Source organism: Bos grunniens, chromosome 2, assembly GCF_055505025.1.
Source record: "Bos grunniens cultivar Pamir isolate PY7600 chromosome 2, Bosgru_T2T1.0, whole genome shotgun sequence".
Classification (NCBI taxonomy): Eukaryota; Metazoa; Chordata; class Mammalia; order Artiodactyla; family Bovidae; genus Bos; species Bos grunniens.
The window spans coordinates 8,283,536-8,310,214 of record NC_141166.1 but is presented as its reverse complement, the minus strand read 5'-3'; the positions used below and the strand labels follow the sequence as shown (position 1 = coordinate 8,310,214).

The 26,679-nt window shown below is 48.5% G+C and overlaps 1 protein-coding gene across 1 annotated transcript; it reads left to right on the top strand.

Moving 5' to 3' along the window:
• On the top strand, positions 1-24,056 carry IFNLR1 (interferon lambda receptor 1). Its single transcript, XM_086365205.1, has 7 exons — positions 1-159; positions 4,913-5,036; positions 11,167-11,351; positions 16,677-16,819; positions 18,606-18,765; positions 19,389-19,522; positions 20,709-24,056. The coding sequence occupies exons 1-7, from the start codon at positions 102-104 to the stop codon at positions 21,477-21,479; spliced, it is 1,575 nt and encodes a 524-aa protein (XP_086221331.1). The 5' UTR covers positions 1-101; the 3' UTR covers positions 21,480-24,056.
• The last annotated feature ends 2,623 nt before the right edge of the window (positions 24,057-26,679 follow it).

Here is a 26,679-nt window from a genome sequence, read left to right as displayed (position 1 = left end):
CTCCTATTGGCTGCCGGTCGCATCACCTGCCGGGTGTGAACCAGGAGGCCAGAGGAGTGGGAGGCCTACCCGGTCCCACCCGGGGCCGTGGGAGGACCGGCATGACGGGGGCCCGACGCTGGGCCCCCCTGCTCCTGTGTCTGCTGCAGTCCGCTCCAGGTAAGGGCGGGGGGCCGCCGGGCAGGCGCGGGGCCGCGGGAGCGCTCCATCCGGTCCGCACCCACCTTCATACCGACCCAGGGAGGGAGTGGCCGGGCAGAGGTCTGTGCGGGGTAACCCTGGTCGTGCGAATCGGCAGAGCCCATTCTCCCCGCCTCCTCCAACCCGCCACCACCAGTTTTCTTCTAACCGGGGACTGAACAGACTCGAGTCTGAAATTCCTTTACGGGAAGGACCTGATCCAGTTTCCTAGTGCCAGCGCAGCCCCAGGTGAACAGAGAAAAATAGATACAGTTCAAAAGTCAGCTGCATTTGTTTATAAAGCGCTTTTTAAGGTTTCCTAAAAGCCCTGTCCGCTGCGTGAATACCACCACACTTGACCCTCATTGGACAGGAAACCAAGCTGAAGTGCCTTGCCCTCGCTGGCTGGGGGACAGGCGTCGGGGGTGGGGGTGGGGGTGTTGGGGGCTGTGGAGGGGTTGGGGGGGTTCCCTCCCCTCCCCTTCCTCCCAACTCAGGGTGTCAAAAGTTCCACCCAAGCCTGAGGGGAAGGAGCACCCGCTTAGTCTAAGCTGTGCTACCGTTTTAACAAGTCACCTTTTTTTTTTTCCTGCACCCTCGCTAGTAAATAAGGTGACAGGGTACAAAATACCTTGGGTGGTTGGGATCCAACCACCAAACCGCAGCCAATCCAGGGAGAAGGACCCCAGATTGGCCCCAGGATATCGCCCTGATCCTAGACTAATAGTTTAAGAGCTTAGAAGGGCCCTTGGACATAATCTAATATTAATGTTAAAAGCCAACATGTGTCTGAGCATCGTCTTTGTGCTGGGCACCACATTATTCTAGTTAAGCGTCGCAACCCAACTGTCCTACAATGTAGGTAGTATTTTCTCCCTTTTCAGATGGGGAAACTGAGGCTCAGAGAAGTTAAGGGAATTACCCCAGAAGGGAGGCATTGGTGAGACACACAGAACAGAGAAGCCTGAGGCTGAAGTGAGCATGGCCAGCTTTGGCTGTGGGGCAGGCGGCTGGTCCTTCTACCCGGGTCAGTCCAGGGACGCCCCAGCTCCTGGTTCCTTCACAGCAGTGTTACGGCAGCTGATGAGGAATAGGGTACCTACGTGGTGGGAGCGGAGGGGGTCCTCTGTACTCCCCTTTTCACCACCAAACTCCGTAGTTCTGCTGTCTAGCCCTAGCTCTCCTTACACTCGATGAATATTTAATGTACAGAACACAAGTTGTGGTGCGAAGGTTTAGGGTGAAGCAAAGCTGAATCCAGGTTCTAATCCTGGCTCCCACACACAATGGGTGTGTAGTCTCAGGCAGTTGGGTTGTGACACTTAACTAGAATAATGTGGTGCCCAACACAAAGAAGTTGCTCAGACAAATATTGGCTTTTGACATTAATATTAGATTATATCCAAGGGCTCTTCTAGCTCTTAAACTATTACTGTGCAATGGGTGTGTAGCCCCTTCTGTCTTAATGGGTATATAGCCTCTTCTGTCTATATATGGAAGGGGAGTGACGCCTACACCACAGAATAGTTTGTCCTGAGGACTGAATGAGGTTTTCATTGAATGCGGATTTGACTGAACTCCACCCTTGTGCCTGGCACCCTTTGAAGGCTCAGTGGAGGGCAACTGGGATTGCCAGGGGGCTCAGTGGTAAAGAATCTGCCTTCCAGTGCAGGAGACACAGGTTTGATCCCTGGGTCGGGAAGATCCCCCAGAGAAGGAAATGGCAACCCACCTCCGTATTCTTACCTGGGAAATCCATGGACAGAGGAGTCTGGCAGGCTACAGTCCAGGGTCACAAAGAGTCAGACACCATGGAGCGACTGAGCACCTCGAGGGCAACTGCTGTCTGCTAGTTCTCCACTGTGGCCCAGCTCAGATGTGAGGCCTGTTCTCAGATAAGCCACTTGGAGACAGATTTTGGCCTCCTGTGGGCCACCTGCTGGGAAGTCCAGAAACGGGGAGCAGTGTCAGCAGCAGCATCCAGGTGATACAGTTCCAACGAGAGGACACAGGTTGGGGTGAGAGCAGGAGCCCAAAAGGGCGGGGGTGTGGGGCTGAACCGAGGGCCATCAGCAGAATGGGTCCCTCCCTCCCTGGTGCCCTTGTGTAAACTGTATGGATTTCTATCATGGCGCATGTGACCTGGCGCATGTGAATTCTCCGTGGGACCATGAGCACCTAAAGGGCAGGAGTAGAGTTGTAGCCCTCTTTGAAACCTCTGGCATGCAGTGATCGAGAGATGTTCTTGACCAGTAATGAGCCACAGATATTGGAAGAATAATGCTGAACATAGATGGAAACAGTGGAAACAGTGGCAGATTTTATTTTCTTGGGCTCCAAAATCACTGCAGATGGTGACTGCAGCCACAAAATTAATAGACGCTTACCTCTTGGAAGCAAAGCTCTGAAAAACCTAGACAGCATATTAAAAAGCAGAGACATCACTTTGCCAACGAAGGTCCATCTAGTCAAAACTATGGTTTTTCCAGTAGTTATGTACGGATATGAGAGTTAAGCTCACATAAAGAAGGCTGAACGCCAAAGAATTGATGTTTTTGGATTGTGGTGCTGGAGGACTGTTGAGACTCCCTTAGACAGCAAGGAGATCAAACCAGTCAATCCTAAAGGAAATCAACCCTGAATATTCACTGGAGGGACTGATGCTGAAGCTGAAGCTCCAATACCTTAGCCACCTGATGCAAAGAACTGACTCATTTTTCGGATAAGACCCTGATGCTGGGAAAAATTGAGGGTGGGAGGAAAACAAAACAACAGAGGATGAGATGATTGGATGGCATCACTGACTCAGTGGACATGAGTTTGTGCAAACCCCGGGAGATATGACAGGGAAGCTGGGCATGCTGCAATCCATGGAATCGTAAAGAGCTGAACATGACTTCGTGGCTGAAGAACAACAGGCCCCATGAGAACCTAGGGGAGGAAGTGTGATCAAGAGCTCAGACTTTGGGGATTTCCCTGGTGGTCCAGTGGTTAAGAATCCACCTGCCAGTGCAGGGCACATGGGTTCAATCTCTGGTTGGGGAAGATTCCACATGCTTCGGAGCAGCTAGGCCAGTGAACCACCACTGAAGCCTTCGTGCCCTAGAGCCAGTTTGCCGCAACAAGAGAAGCCAAGGCAATGAGAAGCCCACTCACCACAACAAAGAGCCCAGCCCCCACAACTACAGAAAGCCCTCCCATAGCAATGAAGACCTCAGCCAAAAATAAAAATAAATTAAAAAAAAAAAAAGAGCTCAGACTTTGGGATTGACTAGGCCTGCATGGATTTGAATTCCATTTCTGCAACTTATTAGCTGAGGGGGCCTCAGTTTCCTCATCTGTAATGTGATGCTCACAATTAGTACCTGCCTCCTGGAGATGTGGGGCAGATTGAAGGAGAAAGTGCAGATAACATAGTTTGCATCGTGCCTGGCACATAGTTAGGACACGATACACATTAGCTGCTATCACTAGCAGCAGCAGCATCGCCACCACTTCTGAAAGATGTCAGGAAGACTCCCCGGAGGAAGTGACATTTGAATCAAGTGTTGAAAAGATTAGATGGCGAATACCACGCTGTCAAGGACGCTTGGGTTCAAGGACACACAGAGGAATGGAGTGGTTTGAGAAGGGTGGGAAGGAAGATTGGTTGCAGCCTGGTGAGGTGTGTTGGTGAGCTGTCAGGAAGATGTCAACGAGATGGCCAGGCCAACCTGGGCAGGGCTTCACGTACCCTGATAAGGAGCATGGACTTTATTCTGAGAGCAAGGGAAGGGCGGGAACTGGGCAGCTGTGTAAGCAGATGCATATTTCAGAAGATGAGCAGTGAGAAGGAAGAAGTGCCAAGGAGGGAAGTTAGGGGCAAGTTAGAGGCGATCAGGGAAAGAGCCACTGGGACGGTGACATCTGAGCAGAGATGTGAAGGAAGCAAAGAAGTGAGCCAGATGGAATATCCAGGGGGAGAACAGTCTAGGCAGAAGGAACAGCTTGTGAAAAGGCCTGGAGGTGAGTGCAGGCCCATCACGCTCTAGGAACAGGAAGGGGCCAGTGTGGCTGGAGGGGACAGAGTCCTGGGGCGTCCTGGGTCAGACTGGGTAGGGTCCTGTGGGTGACGGCAAAGACTTTGGTTTTACCTTGAGTGAAACAGGAGCCACTGGGGCTTTAAAGCAAAAGGGTGACATGATCTGACTTTCATTTTAACCCTTGCTGCCACATGCCATATGGATTGAGGAGACAAGGCTGGAAGCAGGGACAGCAGTTAGGTGGCCTTAGGGATAATCCAAGTCCTCACAGTATTCATTCATTCACTCAACAGATTTCACTGTGCACTTACTGTGTGCATAGGGACCTTTGCAGGCAGACGCTGGGGACATGGCTGAGGACAGGACAGAGCCTCCATTCCATGAGACCCTCGGGGCCATTCCCCCTGAAGTCCAGGGATCTATCAGATGGTCCTGCTCTGTGCTGTTTTGCTGGAACCCTCAAGTGCCAGGGTGGGCTTCCCAGCCTGGCACAGATGGGCTGCTGAGGTCTAAGAAGGGGAAGGGGCTGTAGGTCACACAGCTATAACTGGAATCATGCCCCCTGGATCCCCAGCCTACATCACATCCCGTCTGCTTCAGCCACCCCAGATAATGCCTGTTTCTTAAACTGAGCAAGCACCCGATTGCCTGCCATGCCACTCTTCAGCTCAGAATGGCTCCAGGCTTCATGACCTCTTTCTCCTCCACAGGGCGGCCCCTCCTGGCCCCTCCCCAGAATGTGACGCTGCTCTCCCGGGACTTCAGTGTGTACCTGACGTGGCTCCCAGGGCCTGGAAACCCCCAGAACGTGACCTATTTTGTGGCCTATCAAAGGTGGAGGGGTGCCTCTGGGCTGGTGGGGTGGGGGCGGTGGGCCTGAAGACGTGGACAGGGGCCGGAGGGGCTTCTCTGCAATAAGTAGCTGCATTCAGTGTGGACAGCACCCGCTGGTTCTCTTAGTCTCACAGGTGATAGCATGCGGCAGGTATTGGGAGAGGGTATTCATGAAAACTCTGGAGGTGGGGGTGATGCTGAATGGAGAACAGTGCCCAGGCGATGGACCTGCCAGGAGCGAGGCAGGATCCTTGAGAAAAGTCCGAGAAGGGCATGGATGGAGCTGTGAGGGCCCGACAATGGGAATCTAGAGGGCCTAGGTAAAGTGCTTGACATTATAGCAGGTAAAGGAGGCAGAGATATCTCTTGCAGAGCTGTGTTAGACATGGTGAAATGATCACCCTTTTCCCCACGGAGCCTGCACAGAGCCTTGGGGTCCTTCTCACGTTGGCAGCCCAGGTATCCATCGCTGATGCAGAGGAGTCTAAAAGTCTAAAAGTGAAGGCAGATTTGTCATCTTTGCACATAGGTGGAAGTCATCTGAAGATCTTTCATTAGAGAGTAAGCTAATAAAAGCAGCTACTCAGCAGCATTAATCTAGAATTGGTGGGAAGGAGGAGGCAGGAAGGAGAAGAACTGCCACATACTCAAGACTCTTCCTGTGCCAGGCTGAGTGTTAGGAGCCTAGCGTGAGTACCTCCCTTCTGCCTCCCTGTATTGCCAGGCAGGCTCTGCATTTCCCCTGCGTTAGAGGTGAGGAATAACTCAGGCCGTGACTTGAGTAAGGAAGTCAGTGATGGAAGCAGAAGAAAAACCCGCATTTGTCCAACCCCAAAGCTTGTGCTCTTCCTGTTCTATCATGGTGCCTCCATGTGTAGCCTCCAGATGTGAACGGTGGGGGCCTGGCTTGGGAAAGGACAGACTGTAGAGAGCTTTCCAAAGAAAGAATGGGAACTGCCCTGGTGGTCCAGTGGTTAAGAATCCGCCCGCCAATGCAGGGAACATAGGTTCGATCCCTGGTCCGGGAAGATCCCACATACAGCAGGGCAGCTAAGCCCATGGGCCACAACTACTGAGCCTGTGCACCCTGGAGCCCACGCTTCACTGTAGGAAACCACCATAACTGAGAAGTAGCCCCAGCTCATCACAACTGGAGAAAGTCCACACGCAGCAACAAAAACCCAGTGCGGCCAGAAGAGAGAAAGAAAAGAAAAAGAGAATGACGCAGAACTGTATCGGAGGCAGAAAATACCCAGCGTGTTCTGCGTGTTGGCTGTGTGTCTGCACGTGTCCATTCATGAAACATATTTAGTCTCACACTGCGCTGCGAGGAAGGATTCAGGGACTCCGCTCTACCGGGGAGGGAATTGAAGCACTAAGAGGGTGTTTTGCTCAAAACCACACAGCTAGGCATAGTGGAGTTGGGATAAATTGATTAAAGAATTGAAAGCCTAACCTCAGACCTTTATGATATTTTCCTGTCCTTTTACACTTTTGAAACACCTGTGCGGATTCCAAAACTGTGATGTTCTAATAGTACTATTTTTTCATTTATTAGCTAGAATTATTTTACAAAGAGATGCTTCCTTTCATGTAGTATTTGATATTCAGTGGTACTGTTCATACAGGCAAGATGGAATAAATGCTTGAAATTTTTTTCTTTACCAGTTTGGAAGATAATGAATTGGTTCCCTATCATGTCCCAAAGATGACTGCCTTGTTTTTTTTATTATTATCACCAACTCAAGTAGTTAAACATATCTAATGGTTTAGTTCATTGCAATTGATTCTACTCATTGAAGCTTGAATTGTCTCATCTTTGGCCAATGAAAGTCTCTTCAGGTTGGCTCCTGAGTCCTTTGAACTTGACCCTAGTAAGTCTTGATATCTTTATTGTCATTTGTTGCAAACAGATGTTCCAGACTCATTTGCACAATTCCTGACCTAAAACCTGAAATCAACCATGTCTCCATTTGGTAAAAAATGGTTTTAAAGAACACTGTGTAGCTGTCTGATCACTACTGCCCTATTGCTTAGAGATCTTTTCAGTGAACAGAACTGAGTGATATGTATAAAAAATCCCATCTCTATTCCTGGCTTCTACTGAGATGGCTGATTAAATCTGCGAGTCACACTCATGATCTCTTTATCAAATGATTTTCCAGCCACAACTTTGGTGTTCTCTCCAGAACATGCTTTCTTATTTTTTTGCAATATCCATAGGCTGAGAATTTCCCTAATCTTCAAGTTCTGGTTCCTTTCGACTTAGCAATTCCTTCTATCTGTCTCTGTCTCTCTCCTCTCTCATTGTACTGTAAGCAGTAAGAAGAAATCAGGTTACATCTGCAGCACATTGCTTAGAAATCTCTATAGCTAAGTAACCAAGTTTATCACTTTCCACTTCTGATTTTCCATGAAAACACTGGGATGTAATTCAGCCACACTCATTGCCACTCTATAACAAGGACCGATTTTCTTCCAGTTTCCAATAAGATATTCCTCCTTTCCATCTGATCACTCCCAGAATCACATTTTGTTATAGCTCTTAACCATGACTCGTCCATCTTAGGTGACCCTGCATGGCATGGCTCATAGCTTCGTTGAGTCACATAAGCCCCTTCACCACGACAAGGCTGTAATCCATGAAGGGGATCTATATTCTTACCACTAGTCTTTTCAAGGCAATTTAGGCTTTTGCTCACATGAACTTCAAACCCTTGCAGCTTCTACCCATAACCCAACTGCAAAGCCACTAACTCATTTTTAGGTATTTGTTACATTAGCACCCCTGAGGCCTTTCTCAGGAGATGATCGCTTCCCTTCTCTCTGTGTCCTCATCTGGCCTTTTTTCCATGTGAGAGCAGCCATGGTGTCCCTTCCTCTTCTCCTAAAGGGGCTAGTCTTACTGGCTTAGGGCCTCACCCTTAGGACTGTGTTTAATCTTGCTGCTGCTGCTGCGTCGATTCAGTCGTGTCCGACTCTGTGCGACCCCATGGACGGCAGCCAACCAGGCTTCCCCTCCCTGGGATTCTCCAGGCAAGAACACTGGAGTGGGTTGCCATTTCCTTCTCCAATGCATGAAAGTGAAAAGTGAAAGTGAAGTCGCTCAGTCGTGTCCGACTCTAGCGACCCCATGGACTGCAGCCTACCAGGCTCTTCCATCCATGCGATTTTCTAGGCAAAAGTACTGGAGCGGGGTGCCATCGCCTTCTCCGGTGTTTAATCTTAATTACCTCTTTAAAGGCCCCGTCTCCAAATACAGTCACACTGGGATGTTAGGGCTTCAACATATGAACTGGGAAGGGGGGGGCGGTGCTGTACGATTTAGCCAATGATACTGATAAACTGGATTTCAGTAAATTTAAAACTTTTGTTCTTTAAAAAAATAAAATAAAACCCCAAAGAAAATGAAAAAGTCAGTCATTGAGAAGTATATATTCACAATACATACACCGACAAAGAACTTATATCCAAAATAGACAAAGAACTCCTACATCTCAAAAGTAAGATGAATCACCCCAAAATATTTGAATAGTCACCTAACAAAAGAAGATATGTAAATGGCCAAAAAGCATATGAAGAGATGTTCAACATCATTAGTCTTTAGGGAAATGCAAATTCAAGCTACAAGGCAATACGCACACCACTAGAATGGTTAAAATGAAAAGATGTGACAGTACTAAATGTAGACAAGCACGTGGAGGGCATTTTGTTGTTTAGTTGCTAAGTTGTGTCGACTCTTCACAACCCCGGGATTGTAGCCCACTGGCTCCTCTGTCCCTGAGATTTCCCAGGCAAGAATACTGGAGTGGGTATGGAGGGCATATGGCCCTCCATATTTGGAGGTTTTGCAGCCACAGGTTCAACCAACCATGGAACAAAAATATTAAAAAAAAAATTCAGACAGCCCCAAAAGACAAACTTGAATTTGCCACACAGTAGCAAATATTTATGTAGCATTTGCATCATATTTACAATTATTTACATACTGCTTGCATTTATGTTTAATATCATAAGTGATCTAGAGATGATTTAAAGTATATGAGAGAATGTACATGTGTTGTATGCAGATACAAAGCCCCTTATGTAAGGGAACTTAACTCTGCAGATTTCTGTATCGGTGAGGGGGCACTAGAACCAATCCCTTGTGGATACTGATCCACAACCAATCCCTTGTGGATATATATTGTTGGCGGGAACTACAATGATATAGTCACTTTGGAAAACAGCTTTACAGTTTCTGGTAAAGTTACACATTCAGTGACCACGTTTCCCGAATTCCACTCCTAGATCTATATCCAAGAGATGTGAAAACATATGTCCATATGAAGACTTGTGTGTGAACTTTCATAGCAGCTTAATTCATAATTCCCTGTTACAGACTGAATGAATTGTGTTCCACCCCTTAGTCACTCATGTGTTAAAGCTCTAATACCCTTGGGACTATATTTGGAGATAGAGTCACAAGTATACCGTATTTAGGATGTAAGAGGCAGTTAAGATTAAATGTGGTCCTAAGGGTGAGGCCCTTAGCCAATAGGATTAGCACCTTTATGAGAAGAGGAAGGGACACCAGGGCTGCTCTCACACAGAGAAAAGGCCAGGTGAGTACACAGGGAGAAGGAAGGTGACCATCTCCTGAGAGAGGCCTCAGAAGATAGCAAATCTGCTGACACCTTGATCTTGGACTTCTCGTCTCCAGAACCGTGAGAAATCGGTGTATTTGTATCATTTAAGATTACACATATAAGTGACTTCATATGATATTTGTCTTCCTCTGTCTGGCTTAATTTGCTTAGTATGACAATCTCTAGGCCCAGCCATGTTGCTGCAGATGACAACTACCACCACCATATTTCATAAATGAAGAATAAATTAAAATAAATATAAGAGCAAATCAAAACAACAGATAATGCCTTAAAAGAAACAGAAGGTGAAAAGAGAGAAACTTTTAAAAATCAAAGAGAACTGGAATGTAAATGCTCAAGTTATAAGACTGACAGAAGAAAGCACAGGAGAGGATCTTCGTGGCCTTGAGTCAGGCTCACATTCTTAGGACACCGAAAGAAAAGAAAGCTGAAGTGTTAGTCTGCCAGGGCTGCCGCAACAAAATGCCAGACTAGGGGCCTAAACTCTGTTTAAACACTGGCTTATCACAGTGATATTTTAAAAACATAAACTGGATAACCTCAGTTCCCCTGTTCAGAACCTTCTGGCGGTTTCCTATGACATATGGAATAAAATCCAAACTCCAAACCAAGACGGTGAGACTCCGCCTGCTCTGCCCACCCCCCTCCCTCCTCATCTCCTGTCTGCCCACCCTCTGTGTTCCTTGTCCACTGGGCTTTGGCCACCCTGGTCTTGCTTTTTTCCTGGACTAATCAAGTCCCTTCCCATCGCAAGGCTTTTGCTTTTGTGATTTCCTTCCCCCCACCCCTTCTCCTGGCTCCCTTCTCAGCATCCCAGCCTCAGCTTCAGCACTGTCTTCCTGGCCTTTCCTGAGCTGCCTTCAGAAAGTAGTCACCCCACCTTCCCCTGTTATCACTGCACTTACCAGCTCCTGGATTTGTCTTGTCGATTTGCCGATGGTGGGAAAGCCCCTCCCTCCAGAGCATCAGTTCCTGAGGGCAAGACCTTGTCTGCCAAGAATTGCAGATTCCCCAAGAACAATGCCCAGCAAGCGGGTCCCTCCTTTGCACCTCAGTGCTCTCAGGAAGTTGGAGTCATGGACTTGGGTGTCCCCTCTGACATTCACGTAGCAGCCAGCACTGAGTGGGACACACAGCAGGGGGCCTGTAACTGCCTGGATGAATAAACGTGGTGGAGAATGGTTACTAGCAGGGCGGCCCTGTGAGGGAGACATCACAAATGAGGAGACTCAGCCTTAGGGGCGTTAAGGTCCCAGAGCTAGTGATGGGCAGAGCCTGGGTTCCACCCTCATCTGTCATTCTTGAGCCCAAGCTCCTAACAAGACGGTCCTTCTTCTTTCTCAGCCGATGGCTGGCTGGCTGGACAGATAGATGGATGGACAATCAGGTGGGATGGAGGGGCAAGTAATCATGCATTCTCCAAGTTTCCTCACCCCAAGAGGCCGAATCCATGACCTACACTCTTTTGTCTCCTCTCTCAGCTTTGCACCCCCCAGACGGTGGCGGAGAGTGAAAAAGTGTGCAGGAACCAAAGAGCTGGTGTGTTCTCTAATGTGCCTGGAGAAGCAAGACCTGTGCAACAAGTTCAAGGGGCGTGTGCAAGCAGTTTCACCCAGCGCCAGGTCCCCCTGGGTAGAGTCCAAGTTCATGGATTACTTCTTTGAAGGTAGGGAAGGGACCTGTGAGAGGGAGGCTGTCTGCCCAGGAGCTCAGCTCGGTGGCACTGCTATCTGTCCTAGCCATCTGCCCTCCACTTCCCCAAAGCGGTGGGCAGCTCTGGAGCCACCGCCACGGGCCCCAGCCTGTAGTCCAAGTAGTCTGACTTTGCAATTGGGAATCAGAGTTCGCCAGCGCCAGCAGTTCAGTCTGTGTGTGTGTGTGTGTGTGTGTGTGTGCGTGTGTGTGTGTGAGTCGCTCAGTGGTGTCTGACTCTTTGCAACTGAATGGACTATAGCCCACCAGGTTCCTCTGAGCATGGAATTCTCCAGATAAGAATCCTGGAGTGGGTAACCTATCCCTTTTTCAGGGGATCTTCCCAACCCAGGGATCAAACCCAGATCTCCTGCATTGCAGGCAGATTCTTTACCATCTGAGCCACCAGGGAAACCCAGTTGCGCTTGAACCTCCAACTAATGAGGTTCATGATCTTCTACTGTGTACAACCTTGGTTATGAACGGCACAAGGCATTTTATTTATTCCTATTTTTGTTAATGTTCAGTCTCTCTCTTTCAGAAACAATTTTTAAAAAATTTTAGTTGCAAAAATAACTTCTGTACACCACAGAAATTTCAGGGGAGAGAGAGATAAGAATAGGGAGGAAAACATTCCCCATGCTTATAACCTTCAGGAACCACCACTGTTAGCATTGAGTGAAGAGGGCAATGTTTTCTCCAGTGTATTTTATTTCTGATCCTCACAATAGGCCTGTGAGGTTCATTTTAATCCACCCATGTTTTAAAAAAATTAAACAATTAAAACTCAAAAAAGTTAAGAAACTTACTAGCTCGTAAGTGATAGAGATGTGATATGAAATGGCTCTTTCTGATCTTGGACAAGATGCTGGATTGGGTCAAGAGTAAGAAAGGGAGTATAAATACTCACACAATAGCTTCATGGAACTACAATCTGTAATTTATCACTCAGGCTTCTCAAAATGTTTGAGGACAAAATAGGGCTTGAAGGGAGGGGAGGAAAGGATTGGATGAAGGATGGCGGGAAATAATGACAGAGAAGGAAGAAGCGGTGATTGGGATGGGAGGAAGCTGGCAGGGCAGATGGACAAATGGACAAAGGAATGGATGGATGGATGAGAAGAAAGGAAATGTGGAAACGATAGGGAGGAAGTGATGGATGCGTGGAAAGGAAGCGGTTAGAAGGATGGAGAGATGCTTACAGTGAAGGAGCTACTATGGGTGGAGAAGTACAGGATACAAACGAAACTCAGATGGCTGGGTCAGTGGCTAGAGAGCATAGAAGGAAGGCTGGGTGCCTGGCAAGGGAGGGAAGGGGGAGAGGGAAGGAGAGGCAAAGGAGAAAGGAAAAGCAAGAAGAAAAGATACGTGGAAAGAAAAAGTGGATGGATAGGAAAGATGGGGGATAGCAAAGAAGGCTGATTGGCTAGATGAAAGGAAGAAAGAAAGTATAAATGATTAGGAAGACAGGATGGATAGGAAGGAAGAAATGTCAGCTGGAAAGAAAGCAAGGTAGGAAAATTAGGAAGAAGGAAGGACGGCTGAGAAGGATGTGTGGGTGGGAAGGAAAAGAAGCATAGTCACGAAAGATGGATAGGTGGATGGAAAGGAAAAGAAAGCTGGGAAGGCAGACAGAGAGATTGTCTGCCTAGAAGAACGATGGATGAATATGAATAAGAATTAGAACAATAAAGGGACAGATACAGAGAGGTGCTTACTTTTTTATTTTTTTAATTAATTTTTTTGTTGTTGTTTCTTCCTCCCTAAAGCTCTTCTGATTCTCTCTTAGACCACACCTCAAACTTGAATGATCCTTCCTGCCTTTTTTTGCCCTCAACTGTGACCGTGGTCACTTTCTCTCTTGAGTTTTTTTAGTTTGAATATTTCATTTCCCTCTAATTTCCTCCAACTCCTTGAGGTCAAAATTTGTGGGGGCCTCGTCTCCCCAGTTCTCTCAGCTCCCTACCCGGGGCTTAATACATATCAGAGTCCAGTGGGTGTTTCCTGAACACGTAAGTGGTGGCACCTTGCAGAAGCCCCATGCTTTCCCTGAGCACAAACACAGAGCAGGGAAGGCCAGTGTGGTCAGGGCTCCTGCTGTCTGGTACTCAAGGAAGGCTGCATGGAAACAGTGGCATTTCAGCTGGACCTGGAACAATGGTATATTAATTTTCTCTTGTTGCTTTATTCCTTGTCACTGCCCCCTCCATCTTCAAACCATCAGTCAAACCTATATAACCTTGATCAGACTGTCCGTAGAAATGGACATTAAAGATTCTGCCAGTGAGGGCTCAGAAGGAAGTGAAGAGCGTCACAGAGGAAACCTACATCCCCTTCAGGTATGTGTGTGTGCTCAGTCACTCAGTCATGTCCAACTCTTTGAGACCCTTTGGGCTGAAATCCACCAGACTCTTCTGTCCATGGGATTTTCAAGGCAAGGATACTGGAATGGGTTGCTATTTCCTCCTCCAGGAGATCTCCCCAACCCAGGGATTGAACTCGCATCTCCTGCCTCTCCTGCGTTGACAGACAGATTCTTTACCACTGAGCCATCTAGGAAGCCATAAATCTCTTTTAAGAATAGTTAAATCATCATGAGCAGACTGTTAGTAGAAGTATGGATACTAAAGGTAATGCCTCACAGAAGGAAGTGAGGAATATGTTACTGAGAAATTTGGGAAGGGGGATGCCTCTTATATACTGGAAAACTATGAGCAAAATTGTGTCTTGCATGTGCATGGAAAACAGAACTTATAAATGATTAATTTGGTCATTTATCAAGGAGATTTCCAAGCAAAATACTGAAGGCATGGTCTGGTTTATCATTGGCAACTATAGCAAAAGGCAAGGAGGAAAGAGAGAAACTGAGGAAAGAGCCTAGACAAAAAGGAACCAGGACTCGAACGTCTGGAAAATTCTCAACCTATCCAGATGGCAAAAGATACTAAAATTAAGAGTGTGACGCAGAGAAATAGCCAAGGACGTGACTGTACACCGGGACTTCCTGGTGGCGCTAGTGATAAAGAACCCGCCTGCCAAGGCAGGAGACACAGGTGACGTGGGTTTGATCCCTGGGTGGGGAAGATTCCCTGGTTGAGGGCACAGTACCCCACTCCAGCATTCTTCCCTGGAGAATCCCCAGGGGCAGAGGAGCCTGGCGGGCCACAGTCCACAGGGTAGCAAAGAGTTGGAAGTGACTGAAGCAACTGTGCACTCACACACCCACATGATTGTACAACCATTTACTAAAACCTCAGAAAGATCGAAGCGTTCGGTCCAGAAAACAAGGCTCTTTGAAGAGATTTAAGGGTATGACGTACAGTTCCCTTCAAGCAAGAAAGCTGTTTTGATATTTGGCAAAACTAATACAATTATGTAAAGTTTAAAAATAAAATAAAATTAAAAAAAAAGAAAGCTGAAGTGTTATCCCTCAGCCAGCTCAGCTAAAGCCAAAAATAGAAACGGCTCTTCTCAAAAAGATATGTGGAACTGGCTTCTGTCGAATGCAGTAGGTCCCCGTGACATCTGTAGGAGATCCATAAGCTTCTTGAGAATTTTATATCAGCAGAAACAGTGTCAGTTTGGATGAAAAGGAGCAGAGAGAATATGAAATGAAAGAAGGTTATTGGTCCCCCAATTTCTACTGGAAAGAAGCAGACTGTAAACTATTTACCTGCAAATATCTTTCATGAAAAAGAAGGATTATTCAGAGAGTGGAACCAAGATCCCAGAGGGCAGTGTTGAAAGCCAAGGAGATGTAGTTCCCAGGCCTAAAAATCTAATACAGTTTGTGTAGCTAGATTTCAAAACTGCTTGGGCTCGGTGAGTTTTTTACCTCCTGTTTCCCCCTATTTGAACCAAAATGTCCGTGATTATTGTCCGCTGCCTATCCCACCTCCTTGTATTGGGAGCAGATAACTTGTACTTTATTTTCACTGGTCCACAAGAGGACAGGAATTGAGTCCAGGAGTCATGCTGAATGCATTGTACCCAGACTCTCACCTGAGCCTGATTTAGATACTTTAGAAGATGAGATTTTGAAATTTGAGTTGATGCTGTAATGGGATGAGACCCTGGGGGGCCTTGGGATGGGGTGAGATGGCTCAATGGTAAAGAATCCGCCTACCAGTGTGGGAGATGCAGGAAATGCAGGTTTGATCCCTGAATTGGGAAGATCCCCTGGAGAAGGAAATGGCAATCCCCTCCAGTATTTTTGCCTGGAGAATCCCGTGGACAGAGGAGCCTGGTGGACTACAGTCCATGGGAGTCACAAAGAGTCGGACACAGAGGAGTGACTGAGCCTGCACGCACAGGATGGGGTGAATGTATGTTGCTGTTGAGAGAGACAGGAATTTCAGTCTGTCTCTCAGGAGTCAGACGGAGGACCACGGTAGGCAGAATGACTCCCCCCATAGATGTTCATGCTTTAATCCCTGAACCTCTGAGTATGTTAAATGTTAATATTAGATGGCAAAAGGTATTTTAATTAAGTTTATGGGTGTTAAAATAGTGAGATTATCTTGGATTATCCAAATGGGCCCAGTCTAGTCCCTTGAGTCCTTAAAAGCAGAGACCTTTCTCCAGCTGGAGGCAGAAGAGGTATAGAAGAAGGGGGAATCAGAGAGTTGAAATGTGAGAAGGATTCAATGTGGTGTTTCTGCTTTGAAGATGAAGGGGTTACGTGATTAGAAATGCAGGTGCTGGGACTTCCCTAGCAGTCTGTTTCAACTACAGGGCACATGGGTTCAGTCTCCGGTCAGGGATCTAAGATTCCCACAATGCTATGCAGTGTGGCCAAAAAATTTTACAAGAAGAAAGAAGCGCAGGTGTCTTCAGGAGCTGAGAAAGGCTCCCGGCTAACAAACAGCATGGAAATAAACCTCAGCCTCATAGCTACAGGGAACTGAAATCTGCTAACAACAATAATGAGTATGGGAGTGAATTCTGCCCCCAAAGATCCCAGAGGAGAGCCCAGGCCGGCTGACACCTTGATTTCCACTGAGAACCCCATCAAGCCCGCCCAGACTCTTACCTCTAGAACTGTGACATGATAAATCTGTGTGGACATGAGCCACTGAGGTTGTGGCAATGTTATGGCAGCAACAGAATACTGATACAGACGGGCAGGATGCTGACAGACCAGTGACAGGTGAAGGGCACCCAGGGGGAAGGGACAACGCGAGTCAAGGCGGGTTAACTGTCTCCGTGCTGGGTGAGGAGCAGGCCTGCCCGGAGGCAGGGGCATGCGTGCTCTGTGGCCTGCGGAAGGTCCTGACAGGTCCCGTTCTGTTTCCGCCAGTGGAGCCAGCCCCACCTGTCCTGGTGTTCAACCAGACAGAGGAGATTCTGATTGTCAATGCTACATACCAGCTGCCGCATTGTCTGCCCCAACCAGATATGAACTATGAGGTGAATTTCTGGAAGGAAGGGACTAAGAACAAGGTGAGAAGCCCCTTTCATGCCCCCACAAACTGACTCCCCTTCCCCACTCTCCCAGCAGATCCCCATGCTCTTCACCCTCCAAGCTTTGTCCCTGAATGCCTCCTCCAGGAAGCCTTCCATGCCTACCACTCACTGCTGCAGTCACCCCTTGACTTTGCAGTGTGATTGACTTGTGGCTCACCTCTGCCCCAAGCCCCCACCCAAGGGGCCAAATCCAGGATATCCTTCACCTGCATATTACAGCTAGTAACAACAGAGCAGTTTTCTTTTTTTTTTTTTATTATGAAACTTAAAAAAGAAAAATCTGATTGAAGTATGATGGGCTCTGGGAGGCCTACTTGCTGAGGCACCAGATTCATTAGGGAAAAAAAACTAGAAAATTCAGATAAATTCTAGGAAGAAAACCAAAAGTATCCAAAGATGATTTCAAATATCTCTTTGGTATATATACAATTTCAGACTTGTTTCTGTGTATACATGTGCTTATGTCAGTATCTATTTGTTTATGGCAGGGGTTAGCAAATTTTTTCCGTGGCCAGAGAGTAAATATTTTTGACTTGGCAGGCCATATCGTCTCTCACATCTATTCAGCTCTATCTGTAACACAAAAGGAGCCATAAGTAAATAGGTAAATGAAGAGGCGTAGCCATGTTCCAGGAAAACTATTTTCAAAGAAAGGGGAGGTTAAAGTCTATGGACCCCTGTTCTTGTTCATTCTGTCTTTTACTGAACCCAGACTCTCACCCCTGACCTCTGCACACTTTGGGTCCCAGATCTTCATCTAATGTGGTCCTTGCCTTCAAGAACTTCACAGGTGTTCTTGTGTTCTTTCTACTGTCCAGTAGAAAGATAATGTAGAACATATCCTGTCATTTAAATGTTCCACATTCAATTAAGTAGAAAGAAACAAGTGAATTTAGTTTTCATAGTAGATTTTATTTCATTCACTAGAATGTAAACATCTCAACATGTAGTTAATATAAAAATTACTGAGATTTTGGTTGGTCTCCCGTGAAATTTGGTATGTATTTTATACTGGAGCGCATCTTGGTTGATACCAGCCATGTTCCAAGTGCTCAATAGCCCCATGTGGCCGGTGGCTACTGTGTTGGACAAGCAGCCCAAGAGTTTTCTGTGTCTGTAATGGCTGAGGGACTACTCCAATGTTGTTCTTTAGTCACTAAGTCGGTTCCAGCTCTTTGCAGCCCCATGGACTGCAGCACACCAGGCTCCTCTGTCTTCCACTATCTCCCGGAGTTTGTTCAAATTCATGTCCATTGAGTCTGTGATGCTATCTAACCATCTCCTCCTTTGCTGCCCCCTTCTCCTTTTGCCTTCAATCCCTTCCAGCATCAGGGTCTTTTCCAATGAGTCGGCTCTTCGCATCAGGTGGTCAAAGTATTAGAGCTTCCGCTTCAGCATCAGTCCTTCTGGTGAATCTTCAGGGGTGATTTCCTCCACCCTAATATTTTGACATGCCCTAAGGGTGGGAAACCTGAGGCATCTGTCCCCGAAAGTGAGGACCCCTGGGCCTTGGTGGGGTGTGCCTGGGAGTGACCCTGAGTGGCAGGGCTGCTTTTGAACCCAGACCATCTCTACCTTGAGACTCAGTGAAGAAGAGAAGCCAGATAGTGTTGGGAAGTGCTCTCTGAATGCTTAAGCCTTAATGCAAGTAAAGAAGTTGTGGGAATCCCAGCTGTGCCACACCTGCCAAGCCCACCCCACCCTGACTGCATGGAGCCAGTTCTCCCCGCAGGTCCATCCTCCTCTTTCTCTCTCCCCACAGACCCGGTTTCCAGACACTCGCCATGGCCAGCCAGTCCAGATTCCTCTCCAGCCAGACACCAGTGGGCACCACTGCCTCAGCGCCAGAACCATCTACTTCTTTGGCAACCCTAAATACAGCGAGTTCTCCGAGCCCACCTGCTTCTTCCTGGAGGCCCCGGGTGAGTGCCAGGTGGTACAGAAGTGAGGACTTTCCCCTGGGCCTTAGGATCTTCCTGGTGGTTAAGAGCCCAGGTCTAGAGACAGACTTGCCTCCATTAAAACCCCAGCTTCACCTCCGCTTGCTATGTGTCTTTGGGCAGTCTACATAACTTCTCTGAACCTTGCTTTCCACCATCTGTAGGATGGGTTTAATTAGGTTTTTTTTTTTCTTTTTAAGTTTTATGTATTCATTTATTTTGGTTGCACTGGGTCTTCACTGCTGCTAGAGGTTTTTCTCTAGCTGCTGCAAGTGGGGCTGCTCTTTGTCGGGGCACAGGAGCTTCTTGTTGCGGTGACTCCTCTCACTGAGGAGCCAGGCTCTAGAGGGTGGGCCTCGGTGGTTGTGGTGTGCAGGCTTAGTTGTCTCGAGGCATGTGGGATCGTCCCAGACCAGGGGTTGAACCCGTGTCACCTGCGTGGGCAGGCAGATTCTTAACCACTGGATCGCCAGGGAAGTCCCGGGTTTATTCTTGTGAGAATTAAACAGGATGATGTATGTGAAGCCTCAGCTCCGATGCAACTGATAGACAGGAGCCCCATTTTCTCTAGTCGCTTTCTCTAGTCATTATTTTTTTCTTCCTAGGATCCAACTGGGCCCTCTTGTTGCTGCTACCATTTCTGCTTCCACTGCTGTTGGCTGTTGCCATAGGGCCTGTGATGTGGAAGACCTTCAGGGAGAACCCCTGGTTTCAGCAGACAAAGATGCCACACGCCCTGGTATGGCAAATCTGGGGGTGTGGGACAGAGAGGGAGGGTTATCCAAGAGGAAGGAAGTGGAGCTAGACTTGGTAGATAGTTCAGGTAGAGTATTAGGATGGCCTAGACTGCAAAACGTCTATCTATCTACCCATCTAAATTTTCACCATTAGTGATTCATTCCTTTGGCACCAAATTAAAATAGCAGATATGCCTGGGAGGGACAAGTGCCTTAAGTCCCTTTTTAAAATAGTTTCATCTCTGGTAAGGATTTGTCAAGTGCCAAAAGCAGAACCCCCAGCCTTGGGACTCAGGAGAGATGCCAGGAGGGGAGGCAGGGAGGATGGGATCAAAAGGAGACATCTTAAAAAGATCCCAGCACTTTGTTCACCATCTAACCGAGGGTAAGTCTTACACAGGCAGACCCTGCAATTTCTTCATTGATCTGCTGGCTCACTCACTTAGAACCTGGGGCCACAGGGACAAGGGAAGCCTGGAGAGGTCAGATCTGTTCAGTGAAGGCCTGGGAAAGGAAGCTGAGTCATACATGGGGCTCAGGGTGCACTTGGGTTGTGTGGGAACTTTGAGGATGGGCTCTGAGGGTTTGCCAGACGGAAGTGTTTGACATTCCTGGGCCTGCAGGGAATTCCCACTAACTGGAGGACTACCTCCTTGTTAGACATATCCACACCTGCCCCATCCCTCTACCTTCCCGAGCATGTATGCGTGTGAAGTCGCTTCAGTCATGTCCGACTCTTGGCGACCTTATGGACCATAGCCACCAAGCTCCTCTGTCCACCTTCCCGTTACATGGTAGATCACCAGCTCGACCTCCTGAAGCCAGCGCCTGCAACCTGGACGCTTTCTCTGGCCTCTGGTGCCCTCTGCCTGTGCACATCACAGGCTTCGTGTCCCAGGGAGTTCACGCCACCACCCCCTCCATCCCTCCCCCGCTGGTGCTCTGAGGCCTGAGTGCTGCAGTGGCTCCAAGTCCCCAGCAAGGCTCAGCTCCAGCTGCCCTCGAGGTGACCTGATTCATCATACCCCGCTATGGGCTGCTGTGCTTTGCTGTCACTTCCTGGGATCACTTCCCAGAGAAACGACTTCCATTTGAATCCCTTGTCTATTTCCGGGGGAACCCAAATTAGAACAGTCATGCTTCCAGAAAGCCTGAATCTTCTGTTCTTCTCTCCTCTCCCCAAATCAGAGCTTCTCCGGACACAGACTCTGCGGGGCAACCTTTCAGCCCGGTGGCCCAGAGTGCCTGCACGACTTGATCGTATGTCCCCAAAAGGAAGTGACCAGAAGGGTCAGGCTGACCTCTAGAGTCAGGGCCCCAGCCCCTGTCCAGGCCAGACCAGAGAAGGACAGCGCTGAGGAGAAGGACGGTGAGGAGAGCACAGATGAAGAGGACCTGGATCCTGGCGTCAGCTTCCAGCCCTATGTTGAACCGCCGCCCTTCCTGGGGCAGGAAGCCCAGAGCCCAGGGCCCACCAAGGCAGGAGAGCCCTGGACTCCTCTGGTCCAGGGGGAAGGGTCCTCTGCCTGCAGTTCTTCAGGCAGAAGCTGGGTCAGCACTGCGGGGTCCTCCTCCCCCTGGGATGAGGCTGGATCCTCGGGCTATTTGGCCAAGAAGGGGCCAGGCCAGGGGATGGGTCGGGAGGAACACCAGAAGCCTCTCCCACCACCCAAGGACTCCAGTTCCCTGGGAGAGCCCTCCAAAGACAACCTCTCCTCCTGGACCAGCTGGGGCTTATCATCACCAGGGCTGAATCTAGTCCCCGGAGAACCCCCAGTTTCTCTTCGGACACTGACCTTCTGCTGGGACAGTAGTCCTGAGGATGATGAGGGGGAGGAAGAAGAGGAGGAAGAGGGCTGGAGGGAGTCAGAAAGTGAGGACAGCGGTGCTGGCAGCTGGGGGGCTAAGAGCCTCCAGAGGACCGAGGTCAGACCCTTGGGGCATTACTTGGCCAGGTGAGCTGTGCCTCCGAGTCTGGTTGCTGCTGAGCTTTCTGGGGACCCAAGACATCATCAAGACTTGAAATCCCGGGAGCATCATTGCTGGGGCAGCAGAGGGTCCTCAGAGCACCTCGGAGAACCCCAGCTATTAGAAGCCGTCCACCAGCCTGAGCCGTCAGAAGCCACCTGCCCTATGACCTGCTTGCTTTGCACCAAGCACCAGGAGGGGTGGAGACAAGAATGGGTGGAGGTCAGAGGTTGGTTGGGTGTAGATCACCCCACTGCCCCTGGGGTGATAGGCCAGCTGGAAAGATTATCTCTGGACAACGTGAAACGGGCAACGTCAGGTCCCAGCGGACATGAAGGCCGACAGCACAAGGGCCCATCCGGCTTTGGGGAGAGAAGGACTTGGAGCGCACCTGGTGGAGCGGAGACTCGCAGCTTTCTCCAGCATCCGCTGGGCTTCCGCCTCCGCAGAACTTAGCCTTCTGGTTTATGAGTTCCCTAGGGTGGGCCCCGGTGAAGAAAAATCTAGTTGGCCGAGGGTGTTGGAGAGGCAGAGGAAGGGGAACGGCGTCGTCATTGAAGGCCCAGTCTCTGAGTCACGCGTTTCACAATCTAGAATATCAGACAGACCTGGGTCCAGATCCCAGCCCTGCCATTCACCAGTTGTGTGGCCGGCGGGGAGACACCCTCCTCCGTGCCTGAGTCTCCCCACCGCAGCTACCCCCTGGGGCGTGGCGAGAGGTCCGACAGACGCGTGGTGCCTGCCGCATCGTTGGCACTCATCACGCGGTGACCAGAGAATTCTCCCATCCACCCAGGCTCCAGGCGGGTGGGGGCACCACTGGGCATCTCCCACCTGTGACCCCAAACTCAGAGTGACTGGCTTCTCACTCCAAGTCTCCCACCTACCTCCTGCCCCCACTGCCCCCCGTCTTGTGGTCAGGAAACTGAGTTCTCAAAAACTGAAGCCCAGTCAGGGGCGTCTCTGGTCCCTCTCCCTTTTCACGGCAAAGAACCAAATGGTGCACTGTCTAGGGAGTCTGATTAATGGTGGTGGGGAGCAGCCCAGCAGGGAACTGGGCCCCGGGCCTGTGATCCCCAGCTTAGCACTTTAGACCCTTCAGTTGCCCATTCTGGTTGTAAAGGTGTCCCATTTCCCTTCCGATTTTGAGAAACCACTGTCTCTGGAAATAGGTTCTTGCCCGGGGGTAGTGATGGATGTTCTCAAACAACTGCTTCGGTAACCTAATTTTGTCAGCCTTGTGGCCCTGCAAGAACCACAGAGATCAGAGCAAACCTTGCCTCTGCCATTTCACCTGCCAGGACTTAATACATTTTTCCATTGATGCAAAAAACATCTTCATAAGCTTTGTAGCCACAGGGCTGTGCTGTTTAGAAGTCAGCATAAAGGTATAGCATTGAGAGAATGATCTGGAAAAGCTTCTCAAACTTCCAGGGCTTCTCAAACTGTGCTCCCGAAAGACCTGGGCTTCACAGGAGGAGGAGTCTCAATCTCAGGGGAAGCTAGAGGTTCCCCCAGGTTCAACCAGAGCAGCCTCCCCAGACCCCTCATTTTCCTCCAGCACTCTCCACGTGCAGTGGTGCTTGGGAGTCTCCACTGCTAAAGAAAAAATTAGCAAACCCCCTTTGAAGTTGAAAATCCTGTCTTCTGTTTCAGATGAGGAAGCGGAAATGTTGACTTCACTGTATACGTCGCTAAGAGTGAGGTTGGGTCTCTGGCCAGCCTGGGCAACCCCGATCCCCTTGGCCATGTAAACAGTACCAAGGTCTCGGCAAGGGGCACGGGGTTGCAGGGGCCTTCCCCACTGCTGGGAGGCATGCACACGCTTGCGTGCCCAGGCACACACACGTGCCTGTCTGCAGGGGGTTCTCTCCCATGAGGCTTGTCTGCATCCATCATGCAACACAGGAGAAGAAAAACGAGCTGTGCCTGTGGCACTGGGGAAGGCCCAGGGCCGGTTCCCAGGGAAATACCCAGACCAAGCCCGGTGTCCTTTCTGGAACCTGTCGAGCTGCTTCAAGGAGGTAATTCCAAGTCCCTAAAAGCGATCATCACTGTTGTCCTAGGCTGGTGTCAAGTAACTAACCACTGTATTCTGAAACCTTGTGTGTTTTCTAAGTATTTTTTTCAAAGTTTAATTTCTGACATAGGCTGAACCCTCCTTGAATTCTAAAAGTCCAGCTCCTTCATGGTCATTAGGTTATAAACAAAAAACTATGGGCAGCATTAGGAAAGAACATGCTGGCCAGTATTATCATTTGTTAGGTGTAGTCAGCACTGAACTGTTTACAAAGCCCTTTCATAGACTCATTGGCCAGGAACTGCATAGCTTGAGCTCCAAAGCCACATGTGAAGGACAACGGGGGTGGAGTAGGCGATGCCCTAAGTAAAAGCAACATTCCGATTCTTTAGGGTACTGAGAAGTTTATATGTTGCTCTGAGATATTTGTATTTATTTCTAGCTTTATTTTATGTTTATATCATATTTAAATAATTTCCTAATGTTTGTTGGGACCTACCCTAAACTGTTTTAAATAAAGAGCTCTATTTTTAGAGAAAAAGGCAAAATCGAATGGAAAAGTGTGTGCTCTTATTTCTCAAAGGCTTTTCACCAGTCTTGACTGTTAAGACTAGAGTAAGTCCTCTACATACGAATGTGTTCCATTCTGAAAGCACATTGGTAAGTCCGATTTTTTCATTAAGTCCAAAGAAGTTAGCCTAGGTACCCAGCTAACACTATCCGCTATACTGTACTGTAATAGATTTATAGTATTTCTCATACAAATAATGCATACAAACAAACACAAGAAAGTAAAATATATTTCACCTTACAGTACAGTACCTTGAAGCTTCCCGAGTGGCACAGTGGTAAAGAATCTGCCTGCCAATGCAGGAGACCCAGAAGACGAGGATCCGGAAGATTCCCTGGAGCAGGAAATGGCAACCCGCTCCAGTATTCTTCCTTAAAGAATGGACAGAGGAGCCTGGTGGGCTACAGTCTATGGGGTCTCAAAGAATCAGACACAACTGAGAACTCATGCACAGTACCTTGAAACGTACAACCACTGGCATACAGGGCTGGTATCAAGTGGACAGGAAAAAGAACTACTGACTGGAAGAGAGAGAAGAGATGGGAGGTGGTAGAGCTGAAGGATTGTCAGCAATAGGCGATGGAGGGCATGCTGCAGTTTCGCTTATGTCTGACGCTGATGGCATAGGTTGTGGTTCCTTGCTGGAATCAGATGCATGTTCGCAACTTTGAAAGGTCACAGTTTGAAGATTCATATGTAGGGGCTTTCCTGGATAAGGTCCTCGGTTGGGTCCCCAGCAGCAGACCAGAGACAAGGACTTGGGGGTATACAGCAGTGCAGTGATTTCAGAAAGCACCAACAGGAGAGTGGAAGAGAGGGAGGGGAGGCAGCCAGCCCAGGCACAACCAGACAGGTAAGGCCTCTGAGCAAGTGGGACTCAGTCTTCCCAGGGAGCTTTGGGAGTTCAGTATTGGGCCCTCTGGATATGTTCCACTACCAGGGACAGGAACTGGGGAATTTATCCACCAACCCCCAACAGTCCTGTGTAGAGAGCCACTCCCTCCCAGAGAGGTGCGGGTACTTGCAATTGGAATCCATCAAACTGAGTGCACAAGAAGACTGCTCCAGTGCAGCCAGAGCTGTGCCTACCACCCCGGCAGCTTACCTTTTTGCAACAATGGCCTATGGAAGGATAGAGACTATCCTATGTGGCAGCCTTACGAGCCCAAACTCATTCTAGTAGCTCTCTACTGGGGAAGGGTCTCCCAGCTCCCACCAATCCCTCAGGATAACTTCGGAAAACCTAAAAAAAAAAAAAAAAAGGCCTGTCATTTTACCAGCTAAATGGATTTATTCAGAAAGAGCAAAGAATTGCCATTTATGACATGCAATCCGTGGTGAACAAGCGAGTCCAAAGAACAAGGAGAGGAATGTTCCTTTATAGGGGAAAGACAGGCCGCTATAAGTCATCTATTGCAGGAAACTGGGAGTTCCGAGGGTAGTGGCTCTTCATTGGCTGAGTTAGGACAGTCTCTCATTGGCTAGGCTGTTGCCAGGCAAAGAGAAATTCCTCCTCCTGCTGGGTAGTAACATAGTAGCCCTCTTCCTGTTGGGCATGCAAGGTTATGTCTCTTTCTGGGGAGTCTGTGATTCACAGCAAGAGGTAGAGCAGGAGAGTTCTCCCTTCTGTCCTCCCAAGATTAGTCACTCAGTCATGCCAGGCTCCTCTGTCCCTAGAATTCTCCAGGCAAGAATACTGGAGTGGGTAGCCATTCCCTTCCCCAAGGGATCTTCCCAACCCAGGAATCAAACTCAGGTGTCCCTCATTGCAGGCACATTCTTTACTGTCTGAGTCACCAGGGAAGCCCTTAATCCCCTACCTGTAATCTTTTATTTTCTGTAAACTTAGCATCTATGACTGTTTGCTTACAGCTTCCTGGAGTTCATTCCTGTGTGCACAAAATCAAGCTAAAGTGATGGGAGTTTGGGGGCTTAAAAAAAACCCAACAACTTCCCTGCTGGTCTAGTAGCTAGGACTCCATACTCCCAATACAGGGGTTCAATCCCTGGTCAGGGAACTAGATCCCACATGCCACAACTAAAAAAAATACCCCGTTATGCCACAATGAAGATAGAATATCACACATGCAGCAACCCAAATGCAGTGCAGCCAAATAAATATATATATATATATATATATATATAAAAAGATGAGAAGTTATCAGTTCAGTTCAGTTGCTCAGTCATGTCCAACTCTTTGTGGCGCCATGGACTGCAGTACACCAGGCTTCCCTGTCCATCACCAACTCCTGGAACTTACTCAAACTCATGTCCATTGAGTCAGTGATGCCATCCAACCATCTCGTCCTCTGTTGTCTCCTTCTCCTCCTGCCTTCAATCTTTCCTAGCAACAGGGTCTTTTCTGATGAGTCAGTTCTTCGCATCAGGTAGCCAAAGTATTGGAGTTTCAGCTTCAGCATCAGTCCTTCCAATGAATATTCAGAACTGATTTCCTTTAGGATGACTGGTTGGATCTCCTTGCAGTCCAAGGGACTCTCAAGAGTCTTTTCCAACACCACAGTTCAAAAGCATCAATTCTTCAGGGCTCAGCTTTCTTTATAGTCCAACTCTCACATATAAGTCAAATAAGCAGGGTGATA

Excerpts from the sequence above, each read along its gene's own strand:
- IFNLR1 (XM_086365205.1), top strand. The coding sequence starts at position 102 with ATGACGGGGGCCCGACGCTGGGCCCCCCTGCTCCTGTGTCTGCTGCAG. Across the intron at positions 5,037-11,166 it reads TATTTTGTGGCCTATCAAAG|CTTTGCACCCCCCAGACGGT; the intron begins GTGGAGGGGTGC and ends CTCCTCTCTCAG. Across the intron at positions 18,766-19,388 it reads CTTCTTCCTGGAGGCCCCGG|GATCCAACTGGGCCCTCTTG; the intron begins GTGAGTGCCAGG and ends TTTTCTTCCTAG.